Raw genomic sequence first — 13,260 nt, 5'->3', positions numbered from 1 at the left:
TGTATTGCTGCCTCACGATATTTTTACATTCTTTGGCCATTGATTGATATGTTGTATGCAACGAGGAAACGTGATCCTGCATTACTTGTGAAACCTGTCGACTCATGTTACCAAATGTTGTGGTGTGGAGGTCGAGGTTACCACTGGGCTCCACATGGCTAAAGGTTAGGCTGTTTGGCCATGATCAATAGGGTTAAGGTCATTAACATGTTATGAATATCACGAGGCCCTGGGAAAGCAGGGCAGAGGACCGATGAACTGGGCTCTGATTGGCTGGAGCTTGTCTCTAGGAGAGGCCACCCCCCAGTGACCTTAGAGGTCATTTGAAGAGCTGATGACCTCTAACCCCGTGCTGTGAGGGTGATGGAAGTGTTTTGGGTTGGCTTCGACTTGAATACTAAAATATTAAAAGTGTGAGGTGTTTGACCACAAACAAACATCAGCATTAGCATAATGTTTGGAAAGATCAATACCAGAATGTCATAAGCTGGGGACAGTCCAATCAAAACTTTGTTTTTGTCTTGCAGCCTTTGGTTCTTTCCTAAAATCTTGTTATTACCTGCTGATATTTTAACAACGGTGACACTTTATACAGAAATTCAGATAATACATCAATCAATTCAACTATCAATGCCTATTATGACAATTTCTTTTAACTACAATGACCTCATTACTCCTGTAAAGTTACTTCTAATGATTTGAAGCATCTTTTTATTTACTGCAATAAAATACAAAATCATCAGCATGTAAACACACTAGAACATTCTTTAAAAAAGTTTATTGGCTTTTAAAACCACTTTAAAAATCTCACCAGTGAGTACTTTCCATTGAAAAAAGAAACAACGCGTTTGCAATATTAACAAGCTACTGTACATTAAGCAGTACACCAGACAACACCACAGAGGAGGGTTTTTTTTTCTACTGGTAGAAATGGAAGATAGTCAAACAGAGTTGGTTCTGGGTCAGTCAAAGGTAAAGAATCAGAGTCACTGCTTGATGGAGCTCCTGTACTCATAAAGAGGTGCATTTCCTTCATTCAAATTCAAATATCAGTGCCTTGTTGTTAAAGAAAAACAAGAGAAAATGTTAAATTTCTTCACAAATGCATTTTGCAAAATAAGAACATGTAAAATCAACAAAAGGTCATCAACATAACACATAGAACAACATTAACTTAGTAAACAGCACACAACAAAAGTAATGTAACTCATGAAACTAGCACTGCCAGTCTGGTTAACAGAACCTGCCCAAATCACAGAAGACAGTGGTTACCAAGAATACAAAGTACAACAGAAGTCATCACACATGCGTGCGTACAATCATTTATCAACATAATTAGCATGTAGGTTTTAAAAGGTTATTTAACTTTTTTCCCTCAATGCTTAATATTCTCATGTATGAGAATGAGTAAGAAATGTGTATCTCACTGAGATTAATGCACATTTTGCTACAAGACAATTAGTCATTTTCTGACATTTAATTTCCCTACTCATATCATGTCATAAAATTTTTTTTCTTTTTTTTTGTGGGCATCCATCGTTTCATTTGTCCATAAAGATGTGGCAAAGCCGTGTGTCATAAAAATTTAGTGCAATAATGTGAACCTCCAAAGTTTGTTGAAACATGAGTAATTGTTTTTTTTTTTTCCAGTGTCTGCTGAAAGGCTTTGAGCACAATGTCTGTCACAGAGATGTTTGCAACCAGCTAACAGTATCACAACTTTTTTTTTTTCTCAATATACCATGCTATTGATCCTGCTCAAAGCGCACATCACTTCTGCAACTGCAGAGACCTATTATCTTTGAATAGAAAAAAAGTAAAATAAAATCAGCAAGCGAGACCAGACAGCATTACTTTTACGACACATTGAGCCAGAAATGTAACACACAACATACAGTATCTTGCCGACTATAGATCTGTTAAGCTTTTTTTCTTTTAAATGGCACATACTTAACTAGAATAATGGCCATAATATAGTGTCTTGATACATCAATTCTCTATGTATCTATCCTATTTACAGATGGAGCTTAAACATGACTTATACAACATTGACAATAGCCAAAAACTCAAGCAAGCATCCTACTGTATCACAGAGCCTACCTGGCTAGCAGTGATGGTTTCAACATGCTTTCAGGTCCATGGTTACCTATAAAACATAGGACAGTGACCATTTCACAAATTTACATACTGTACATAAGATTTATGCAACGTAATCCTTTTCCTCAAATGCAATAAAACTCTTTTATATCTCCGAGGCTGCCCGTTTCCCGTTGTTGTTAATGTTTACTAGGAGTGTCTCTATGTGTAATAATCTCTTATGTTATTCAAACAGATCATCTTTGGTATGGAAATAAGGCTGGATTCACCACAAACATAATCATTTCATTTTCTCTTGATCTCCAGATGACATCAAAACATACATGTCAGCCTCCTGCCTTCTACGTAACTAAGCCTTCTCCATACCATTGATATTCTTATCTAAGCCGGGAATATAGCATGCCAAAAAAAAAACATCTCATGACTGAAAGTGTGCCTGCCATGGGTTTCATGAAATGACAGCCTATCAAATTCCTCTAGATCCATTACTGATAAGGGCACACACAGTGTAGTCGTTAGCCTATACAATACGCATCTATATTGTAACACTGCAAAACAAAAACAATAAGAAAAAGTACTGAAAACATCAGAGTAACAGCTGCCTTGATATGATGAAGCTCTGGATGGTTCTGACGATTCTTAACATTATACTATGTACAGTCTCTCTAAAGATGGCATAAGGCCTTGGACTTTGGGAATAAGGCAGCCAGTTGTTGATTCCTTTCAATGTATAGTCCACAAAGTGGCCTGAATTCCCCATCTTCTCCCTACTGATTCATCTACTCCCTTTATAAGATATTAAACAGTACAAGAAGTATAGGCTTTAAGAAAATTTCACTCTTGGACAATGCTCAGATGTCAATCAGTTTTCCACTGATTTGGTATATGATAAAGTATAAAGATTATGTCATAAATTCAGCACCTGGCAGCATAAGATGCTACCCTTTTAAGATTCAGATATGGCAGGCAAATGTACTACAACTATTATGTGCATATACTACAATCCCAATATTGTCTCCATTTGGTTGAACTTGAACTGCACACACGGAAAATAGTATACAACAGCATACGTTTTTGGTCTTTTGTGCCAAATTTCCTACCCATCTCACTTTCATTAAGTGTTTGTTAAATACAAATATTGCATTATTGATTGGTTATAACATGGAAGATTATGTTTCTCTGGATGGTCACACCATACAAACCTGCTCTTTGTAAGTGCATGCTGCCACCAAGTACTCACACTTATTCCTTGAAATGCTTACACTTCTAACTTCCGATGAGGGAGAAAAGGGGTTAAGTACTGAAACTCTGGGTGACAGATGAAAAGGGAGAGAAGTAACTAAATGTCAGTAGGAGAGATTTTCTGGTAAGCCTGGCACTTTTAACAGAACGAATGGCAAAGTCCAGACAAATCCCAACAAACTAGAGTTTAAAAACAGATATACTACGTACGCACCAAACAAACAACGGAGAGCAGAAATAATACACAATAAAAGATAACTTTAGCCGAGCATCTCTACTGTAGTAGGCTGGTCTTTGCTTTCTAGCCAGTCAAAACCAGAGTTCACAGTATCACTGCATATCTGCTGAAAAAGCGGGTCGTTCTTCAGTTCTTCCAGTGTTGAGTCTTCATATTGTTCCTGCTGTTGATTAGGGTCAAACAGCAGGTTGGTGTCCAATGTGTTAAGGTCAGTGATGCTACTGGACAGATCTGAGGTCAGTCTGATGTCGTTTGAGAAGTCGGACGCCACGGCGTTGAGCTCCGAAGCTACCTGACCCACCAACTGAGAACTGGGGTTGAGCCCATCATCCCCCAGCAAGTCCTTGACAGTGTTGTTGAAATCCAGCTGTTGTTGCTCGTCCTCCACCTCCTGCTGCTGTGTGCTCTGGAGGAGGAGCTGTGGTTGTGCCTGCACAGGAGCCTCCTGGAGCTGCTGCTGCTGCTGCTGCTGCTGCTGCTGTTCTTGCTCTCCAGGACCTGCTTGTGCTTGGCTGTCCCCGGTGGAGAAACTCACCTGTTCTCCACTGCCAGTGGTGAGGTAGCCATGCTGCTGGAGCTCAAAGGCAGCAGGGCTGGAGCTAACGGGCAGCTGAGTTGGGTGCGCGGTTCCTCCAGTGAAGCCAGGAGTGGTCTCCAGGATCTGTGTGAGGTTCATGCGGGCCGTGTAGTTAGAGGGCAGGTTGTTTATTCCCAGGCCACGGACTGAATCATCCCCATCAGCCTCCATCTTGCTGAGAAGAACATTGGTGATTTTGGCCGTGTTACTCTGACCCTGCACAGGGAGCATCTCACTCTGCATCATGATGTTCAGAGGTACAGACTGGCTACGCTGGACCATGCTGTGGACAGAGCCAACCGTCTGGCTGTTGGACAGGATGCTGAGCACCTCAGAGGTGATGGGGGAGTTAAAGGGCGAAACGACGGCTCGGGTGGTGGTAGCGGTATTTGTGGTGGTGGTCGGAGGGCCGGTGTTGCCACTGAAATTTCTCTGGCGCACTGCAGGGCTAACACTCCGGCAGCGGAAAGTACTGGACGCAGATGAGGTTGATGCCTTGTTGTCTAAGGGTGCAGGTACAGCAAAACTCTCCTGTTTAGTGGGAGTTGTTACACCTGTTACTAGTTGCTGCTGCTGCTGCTGTTGTTGTTGTTGTTGTTGTTGTTGTTGCTGCTGCTGCTGCTGCTGCACTGGGGAAATGGGAGTCAAACGGCCAAAGTGAGCAACATCTTGTCTTGACTGAGCCTGAAATGACTGTCCAGGAATCGCAAAGGCATGTGGTTTACGAAACTGGTCATCTACCAGGTCTTGGTAGCTGGGCAGAATGCCAATGCTGTGGTTGGACAAAGGACCTGAGGTGTTGCTGTTGTAGCGGTTGTTGATCCACTCCAGTTTGGCCTTGTCAGGGTGTGTTGCCATTGGCCTCTGCATGGGCTTAACCGGGCTGCTGGAGACAATACTAGCATCATGATAACCTGTGATGCTGGAGTTAATGGGAGTGAACGCAAAAGGGTTCCTGCACTCCACCGGGCTCGGAGGGACGCTGCTGCTGCAGTTGGACAGTGGTGTGCTGATGGGGGTGTGGCGACCCATGGCTCCATCAACAGGAGTGATGGGAGCCATGCGGGAGCAGGGGCTCTCTCTTGTCAGGCTGTGTCCAAGCGTCATTTCAGAGGTGGGGGTGGGTGTCGGGGTTGGAGTTGGTGTTGGGGTGGGAGTTTGGACAGGAGTGGTGCTGCTGTGGGCTGAGTGGTAGAAGGTAGTGCCGGCCTGGTGAGCATTTAGGATAGAGCCTTGACTGCTGGCTGACTGGCCTTGTAAAGACACCTCAACACAGTTACCAAACAGACCCTTCAGCTTCATCTGCTCCTCCATTTGGACTAGCTCCTCCACAATGCTGTCCTGGGTCATGTCATCATCATTGAATGGGAAGTAGTCCATGTTGGGCTGAGAACCGGCAAAGTCAACCATCTCCTGCGTGAGGGTGAGCTGGCCTGAGGCTTCTGCAGGTTGAGCTATAATGGAAAGTTGGTCAGTGGGGGCTTGTTTGTGTTCTGCTGGTATCTGCTGAGCAAATGCCTGCTTACGAAGCTCATCAAGCTGTCCCTCCTCCCATATTGTGCTCTTTAAGTCACTCATCACAGAGGCTTCGTGTGCTCCTGAGTTGGCTGGTATGGCACGAGGGTCCCTGGTGATCTGCTGTAGCAACGCCTGATCGGACGCGTTGTTTCCAGCTGCTCCAGTGCTGGCATCAGTGCTGAGAGAAAGGTCCTCGTGTTTCACCACCAAGGCCTGGGGTTTGACAACAGTCTGGGAGCCCTCAGTGCGTGTGATGGGCGAGTCAGAGAGTGCAAGGATCTGTGTGGGCCCTATGGAGGTGTGTTTCACAGTCACTTTGCAGGGGGCACTCTCTGGTCTGGCAGGGGTTCCTGGTCTGGAGATCCTCTTCACTGCAACACTGACTCCAGGTTTGGGATTGTCAATTACACCCAGTGGCTGCTGGGAGATAAAGACCCTCTTCACAGGAATCACATGGGATTCCCCGCCTGGACCTGTGCGCTTCCTGGGGCTCTTGGCGTCTGTGCAGGGGTCCTTCGATGTTGGGGTAACAGCAGAGGAGCCATTGGATGACATGTTGCTATTGGAGTTCTGATTATCAACAGTCAAGTACAAAGTACTGTCATGGCAGTTACTGTTATTGCTGTCCTGAGTCCCAGCTACAACTACCGAGGTGGGAGGGGATGTGGGGTCGCTTTTTATCCTTGCCCCTTTGTCTGGTCCCGGAGAAAACTTAACCAGGAAGCTTGGCTCACTGGCAGCCCTGAACTTAGCCACTCTCTCCTCTTTGGCTCCAGCAGCAGTTTTCTCTGTGCCAGGGGTTGAGTTATTGTCACTTCCAGCTTCAGACACCAATTTGGTGTCAGTGGAAAGGGTCAGAGTGGAGAGTGGGGCACTGGGTCTGATTGCAGGAGACTGAAGGGCAGCTGAGCTCCCACCATGTAGCTGCTGGGAATCGTCTGAAGCAGCTATGGTATTCAGTCCCGCCGAGGCAGGACGCACGGTTGTACTGCTACTGCTGGGAGCCAGAGCGATGGCCGTCATCTTCACCACGTTGACTGAGCTGACGTGAGGAGTGGGCATCACAGTTTTAATGGGGCTGTTGGTGATGAGCAGGGTGGGGGGTGAGCGCAGTGTGATGGCACTGGTGGCGGAGGGCTTAGGCAGAATTTGGGCGTACCGTGTACCGTGTCGGGCCAGCCGGTCACCCACAGGACTAGCTGAGATATTCTGTGGAGTTTTGGGGGACTGTTTAAGAGACTGAGTGACCACTTGGAAGTTCACAGGCAACACTTTCCCCTCTGCTGTCCCTACAGGGCTCGGTGAGGTCATCAACTGCCTGCTCCTCTGTACCTGGGAGAGGAATCGTGAGAATATAAAGTTACATTTAGGCACATTTATAACTGAGCACACTTAGAGGAAAAATGTTGCCACATACCGTGACGGGGCTGGGGACAGCTGCTACTACGATGCCTATGGTGGGCTGAGGGGAGAGCAGAGCAGGGCTGCCACAGGGGATGGTGGGGCCGGGGGTGCTGGCCTCTGTTCTCTTGATCTGGGCTTCACTGGGCAGGGGTGAGTGGAGCTTCTGCTCCTGCTGCTTCTTCTGGATCTTGCGTTGCAGTTGCTGCTTTGCGTCAACAGAGGGAGAGGGCAGGGTCTTCACCTGGGGCTGGAAAGAGTTTGCCTCAGCCGTGGGCACAAAGGCAGAGGCTGGAGTTGGCGTCTTCATTCCTGTTGAGAGAGGGAAAAAAAGTCAAAGAATTCTGATTAGCAGGGACACAGTGTCAGTGGAACTAAACGGCCAGTAGCATCAGTTCTGTACTTGCAGTACCACGTATAAGCGAGGAAAGTATTGTGAACAATAGTAGAAGTATTTCAAACATGGGGCCAATAATTACAAATGTAAACAACAAATTATATTTTTGACAGGCATTTGTTCATGCCTTTCCAACATAACATTTCCCTCCTCAAATAAGGCATCAACGCTGATGCTGTCAACTATGGCATACAGTACATAATGAATTTCATAAACACACACAGACGACAGTAAAATGACTACAGCAGCAGATCAGGGGACACATTCACCTGTGGGTGTTCCCGTCATAACAGTGAGTGCAGCCATGGACTTGGTACCAATGTAGTGGCTATTGAGCAGGAAGCGGGCCAAATCCTCCACGTTGTCAAACTGACGACTCAGGACCTTTTGGGCCCACTCACACACCAGTCCACAGGCTGCAGATCTCATTTCATCTTCAGCGCTCGGGGACTGGCCTGTCGGCTCCATCAGCTCACACTTCAGTCAGACAAAAGAGAGAAAGGCGTGGATTAGCATCAGATCTTTTAAATAGTAAAAAATAACTAGTTATTTACTGCACGTCTTTTAGCAGTGTAACTTACCCCATCACCAGATTTCTGCAGATCCAGGTTGGGTAAGGACGGCATGTGAACAAAAGCTTTCTTCCTTAACCCGCTATAACAGTATGTGAGAAGGAGTTAAGGTGTCTGAATCATAGTGACTCTGGATGTAGAAATGTTTAGTCTCTCTAATCTTTCCCAAGAAAGTTACAGTCGTAACATGAATTCCTACCATTGACTTTTTTAATCTATCTGCAACAGCCCTCAGGCAATAGTTTTTTAAAAGATGAACTTACCACAATTTTAGAAGTCTTTAGGAACTTGAGATTACTACAATGTTTCATTATTTTAGAGGGTTAGATTTCTCAGTGGTACATTGTTTGTATCTTGTACCTCTTCCCACACAGTATTTATATTATTTGTCGTTTTAACAGTAGTTACCTTTAGTCTTAGTGAATAAAATTCATAACAGATTGTCTACTGTGCTGAAAGCAGACCTATGAATTTACAGTGCAAGTAACATTAGGTGATAAATTATCAGGTCATAATAAAACAGACAGTCCAAGTAATAACAAGAATTTGAATTCCATTCAAAGCTGGAATTTCAAAGATACTTGTGTGGAAAATGTGCCATTAAGTTGGGGCGATGGGTAGCTTGTTTGTGACTTGTTTGTGACTCATTCCGCCTCTTCAAATTTTAGCAACTTAATGGCACCACTATGATGCCTACAATCGACTAACAGCATCAAGCAGAGGAAGACATGGGAAGACTTCGTTGACATGTTCATCAGTATTAAAGGATATTTGGATTTGCCCCTCATGCCCAGTCGACGTGCCTTCATGTTGGGAAAGACATTCTTCATGATCTTTCCAAAGTCTGCTGCACTCAGTGGATTGTAGCCGAGATTGTCACAATAGCTCCTGAAAGAGACCAGAATCCAATATAAGATTACGACTGGTAATACATACTGTATCTACATTATACAGAGATGATGCCTCTGCTATGTAACCTACCCTGACCCAAAATGACCATACAGTTGAATCAACACCGCTCTGCAACAGTTTCAACATAAACTGAAGTCCAATAATAAATAAATGTTCTTTTCTCATTTCAAGTAAAATAAGGGTTACATTCAAAAATAAAATACAGGATTCCAGTGGATCAATCAAAATGGGCTCTTAGATCATTTATTTTCTGCGCACTCAGGTCGCAGCTGAGTGGGTATGTTTGATCAAAAGATTTGTGCTTTGTCTCGTGATGCCGCTTCACTTTGCCGCTATTAATAACAGCCAGTCTCAGAACATGTGAAACATACTGATTTTGAACTGCATGTGGGAGAAATGAACACATAAGAGTCCACCCTTGATTAAAAGTTCTGTTTTCGCTGTCCAGTTTTCTCTTTTTAGAGCACGCCACGTGAAATGGCTTTTCTCTGACTCTCACTTATTTCTCTGATGACCGTCTCTCATCTCTCTCATGTCTGGATCTCACTCACTGACAGATTTGACTGGCTGAGCGGCATCACATGAGATGATTTACAGCACATGCATCGTTCTGTGAGTTTCCTGGGCTGCTAAACCAGTGCCACAAAGGCTAGAAAAACAGCGCCGGTTAAGATAGAAACGCTCAGTCAATATTTCATAATTCCGCATCGGACAGCGTCTGGATACAGACCCATTAGCCCATTAGTGACCTCGGCTGTAAATTAAGCATACTTCTGTTCCCCTTCACCTGCCCTGACCCCACGGTGAGGTCACACACTCACTTGTATTCATCATACACCTCTTGCTTTGGGAGTGAAGTTTCTGGGTGCTCTTCTAGGTGATTCCGTATCCAGTTGAATGCGTACATCTGTTGAGTACGGCTTGACGACATGGAACTCTGATCACTGAAATTGGTACATAGGAGAAATAAATCTGGTGAGGAAGTGTCCTTGACTTGTATGCATCATTTCTTGTTAATACAGAAACTTTAATACCATAATCCAGGAGTGGAGGACCCCCTCTCATTCTCAGTCCAAATGGGCAGAATTGGGGGGTTGGGGTGATGAATAGATATGGGGAAACAAATGAAACACAGACAGCTAGGTATAGCAAAAATCTACATATATCAGTGGTTTGCTTCATAATGATAATCATACAGCTGAAAAATGAATGACAATTTCATACGAAGAAAAAAACTCACCTGTGACCAACGACCCCTCAAAAGAAAAAACACCACGAAGCAAAAATAAAACTTGGAATTCAACTTGATTTTTAGGAGCTATCAGCCTAAACTGTGTCTGCCAGCAGCCAGTGGACAGTGACTTTTTTTGACAAGCAATGAGACAACAGTGCCCATAATGTAATGAGAGCCATAACAAAGCAGCCGTGTGTGTGTGCGAGACAAAATAAAGGCCAAAGAGCAAAGTGGAAAACTGAAGTAAAGCGAGTGTCTGTGTCATACCTTTTATCATTGCCACTGCTGGGACCAGAAGGCAACTTCAGGTAGAGGTAGAGTTTTTCGATGTCTGTAAACTTCTCAACATCTTGCTGTAAAAATGAAAATATCACAAGGGAGAAACGATTAGTCACATGAAACAAGGTAGCCTGAAGCTTTTACATGTTTCCCCCAGCAGAAACCATAAATGTGCGCTTCATGAGAGTAACACGGACCAGACGATGACAGAAGGCGACGCTGAACAAAATATTTTTTCAGGCCTGATTTTTAGGTATTCACAGCTGGACTGGCAGAGGCAAATAGACAAACAGATTAGCATGTTGCGCATAAAATTTAGTCCATCTGGTTCAGAACTTAGCGGAGATTTTAAAATACCACACAGGTATGACAGATGCTCACATCCTCCTCACTATTGATTTCACCCTGACTGCTTTTCAATTGGTTTCTAAGAAAGGATTCATCTTACCTCTTCCTTTTCTTTTTGCCTCTTTGTTGCCAGGGGAACCAATACTTGAATGAATGAGGTGAGTGCTGTCAGCCAATGAGCAGTGAATGAAAACGCTATTTACTACACTCCATTGTTACAAGCATAGAGTGAATTACCTGTCTGAGTACATCTCTGCTTATACCATGGTTGGATCTTTAATTTCTTTTTTTTTGTCCCCCTAAATCTTATCTTGGATTTTCTAAGATGGTTTTTAAACCCCGACATTAACAGGTAGACTGGTAACCTTGGTAACCTCAGACTTTTGATTTTATTAAAATAATTGGATTTTAGTTTACAAAATTAAATGTCTCAGATACAGGAAACATCTTGTCAAGCCATCCAATGACTACATGATGCTATACAAACAGACCATACTAATGTGGTTTCAATTGTTCCTATGCTAGCTTGAGCCGCACATTTGTTCTTTTTCTTCTTTTCTACATTTTTTTTCATCAGTGTAGTAAATGCAGGACAATGACATTTATTGTTTTTGAGAAGAATGCCTTCAAATTCATTTATTATAGTTTCCCTGACCATATGTATTGAGACTATTCAGATTCGTAAACTTTAGAGATTGCAGTTACACCATGTTAACCATCCCTTATCTCTGGTTGCACCAGTCCACCACAGCATATGGTAATACTGGATTTACAAGAGAGTTTTGCATAATTGTGAGTGATTATTTCAATTTGTCAACTATTTAATTTACTGGATGGGCCAAAAACAGAGAAGCTTATTCAATAAAATGTTCCCAGAATGTATTGTATTATTATGTACTAAAATTACATGCTAATAGAAGTATTCCTTTCACCCACCCTGAAATGTTATTACTGTAAATGTTCCAATATTTTGTTTCCTCACCTTTACATTCTATGTGCATTTTGTACAATATTAATATAAATTTACCCCACAACACGTATTTAGTCACAATCCAGACTTGGTACACATATTATCACCAAGTGTAAAGGAGGTCTGTCCTGGTCTGATCTGCTGTGTGCAGCAGTGTCTATGTTTGAGCTACACTAAAGGGCTAAACGGTGGATATTGTATCAGGACTTGAAATGAAAGGGACTAAACCTTCCTGCTCAAATCTGTCAAACACCAACCAGACTTGTTGAAATTAATATACAGACTCTCAACTGTCTGTATTTTTTATTAGTGCCAAAAACAGGAAAAAAAGCTTTATCGTGTAGCTTTGATGTCACTGACATGGCTTTGTTCTTGAATACGAGGCGTGGGACACTTCAGCTGAGATAAATCCGTGACAAAATGTGCATAAATAGAAGGCTTTTACATGGACACGTGGCAAAGATAAATACATCTCATCTTTTGTACTTGACTAAAAGATTGTACCTTTGTACACTGAAAAATCAACTGGATCTATTTACAGGCCAATGCAATTTACACAACTGTTACTATAATAAAAACTACTTCACTACAGCACAAATTTGAATGTCATTATCAAGTCTTTTTGTATTTATTGCTGTGATGAATATTATGCAAAGTTAACCTTCATGGTTTCAGTTGAGTAATTTATACATAGTCAACATATGTAGACAACTAAGCCTCACCAGGCTATGAACATGAAACACACATTCATGTGTTCTTTACAAAAGCTAAGCTACACACCTGTTCTTAAGATCCGCCAATAAAACATTATATACCAATAAAATAAAACGATATATACCAATAAAACGTGAAAAATGTGACTTTCTGATAAAGGGGGGGGTGATAGAGTTTTAGGTAACAAATAACCAAGTATTGGCTTTTACATGTAGAACAGTCTGTTATGGATACTCACCAATATGCTGTCCACTTTTGATTGTACAGATTTGCTACAATGAGAGAGAGAGAGAGAGAGAGAGAGAGAGAGAGAAAGCCAGGAATGTGAATAAATATGACTCAGATTAAAATAACACAGGAGATTTTTGTAGTTTCAACTAATTTAGTTTTCATGTCCTATCCCTGTTGTGAAACTAGTTACCAGAAAGAGTTTTCTATGAACAGTCAGTCAGGTAATCATGCATCACCTCACATTTTTTGAATATCATTTTTGTTTTGATTCTGAAAAATGGAATTTAAAGTGTTTCACAAATGTATTCGAAATCTAAAATCTCATTTTGATAAGAATTCAGAGAGTTTATTCTGTGCTTTTGTGGAAGCAACTCTGGCAGAAGTTGCAGCTTTAAGTCTCCTTCCTGGCAGATTGACTCAGGTTGAATGGGGACGGCCATCTTAAGCTCTTTCCACAGATGTTTTTGGGGTTCAAGTCTGAGCTTCAGCTGGGCTGCTCAAAGAAACTTATCCCAGAGACACTCCAGTGT

The 13,260-nt window shown here is 42.7% G+C and overlaps 1 protein-coding gene across 1 annotated transcript; it reads right to left on the bottom strand.

Annotated features, from left to right (window-relative positions):
* Positions 1-752: 752 nt before the first annotated feature.
* On the bottom strand, positions 753-10,061 carry LOC139201251 (DNA-binding protein RFX7). The gene is made up of 7 exons (XM_070830525.1): positions 9,989-10,061; positions 9,776-9,898; positions 8,814-8,930; positions 8,052-8,136; positions 7,740-7,947; positions 7,090-7,385; positions 753-7,004 (listed from the first exon to the last, which is right to left on the bottom strand). Exons 2-7 carry the CDS (start codon positions 9,883-9,885, stop codon positions 3,600-3,602), a joined length of 4,221 nt encoding a protein of 1,406 aa, XP_070686626.1. The 5' UTR covers positions 9,886-9,898; positions 9,989-10,061; the 3' UTR covers positions 753-3,599.
* Between the last annotated feature and the right edge of the window lie 3,199 nt (positions 10,062-13,260).

This window comes from Pempheris klunzingeri, chromosome 5 (assembly GCF_042242105.1).
Source record: "Pempheris klunzingeri isolate RE-2024b chromosome 5, fPemKlu1.hap1, whole genome shotgun sequence".
In the NCBI taxonomy this organism is placed as follows: Eukaryota; Metazoa; Chordata; class Actinopteri; order Acropomatiformes; family Pempheridae; genus Pempheris; species Pempheris klunzingeri.
This window is presented reverse-complemented; position numbering and strand designations above follow the sequence as displayed.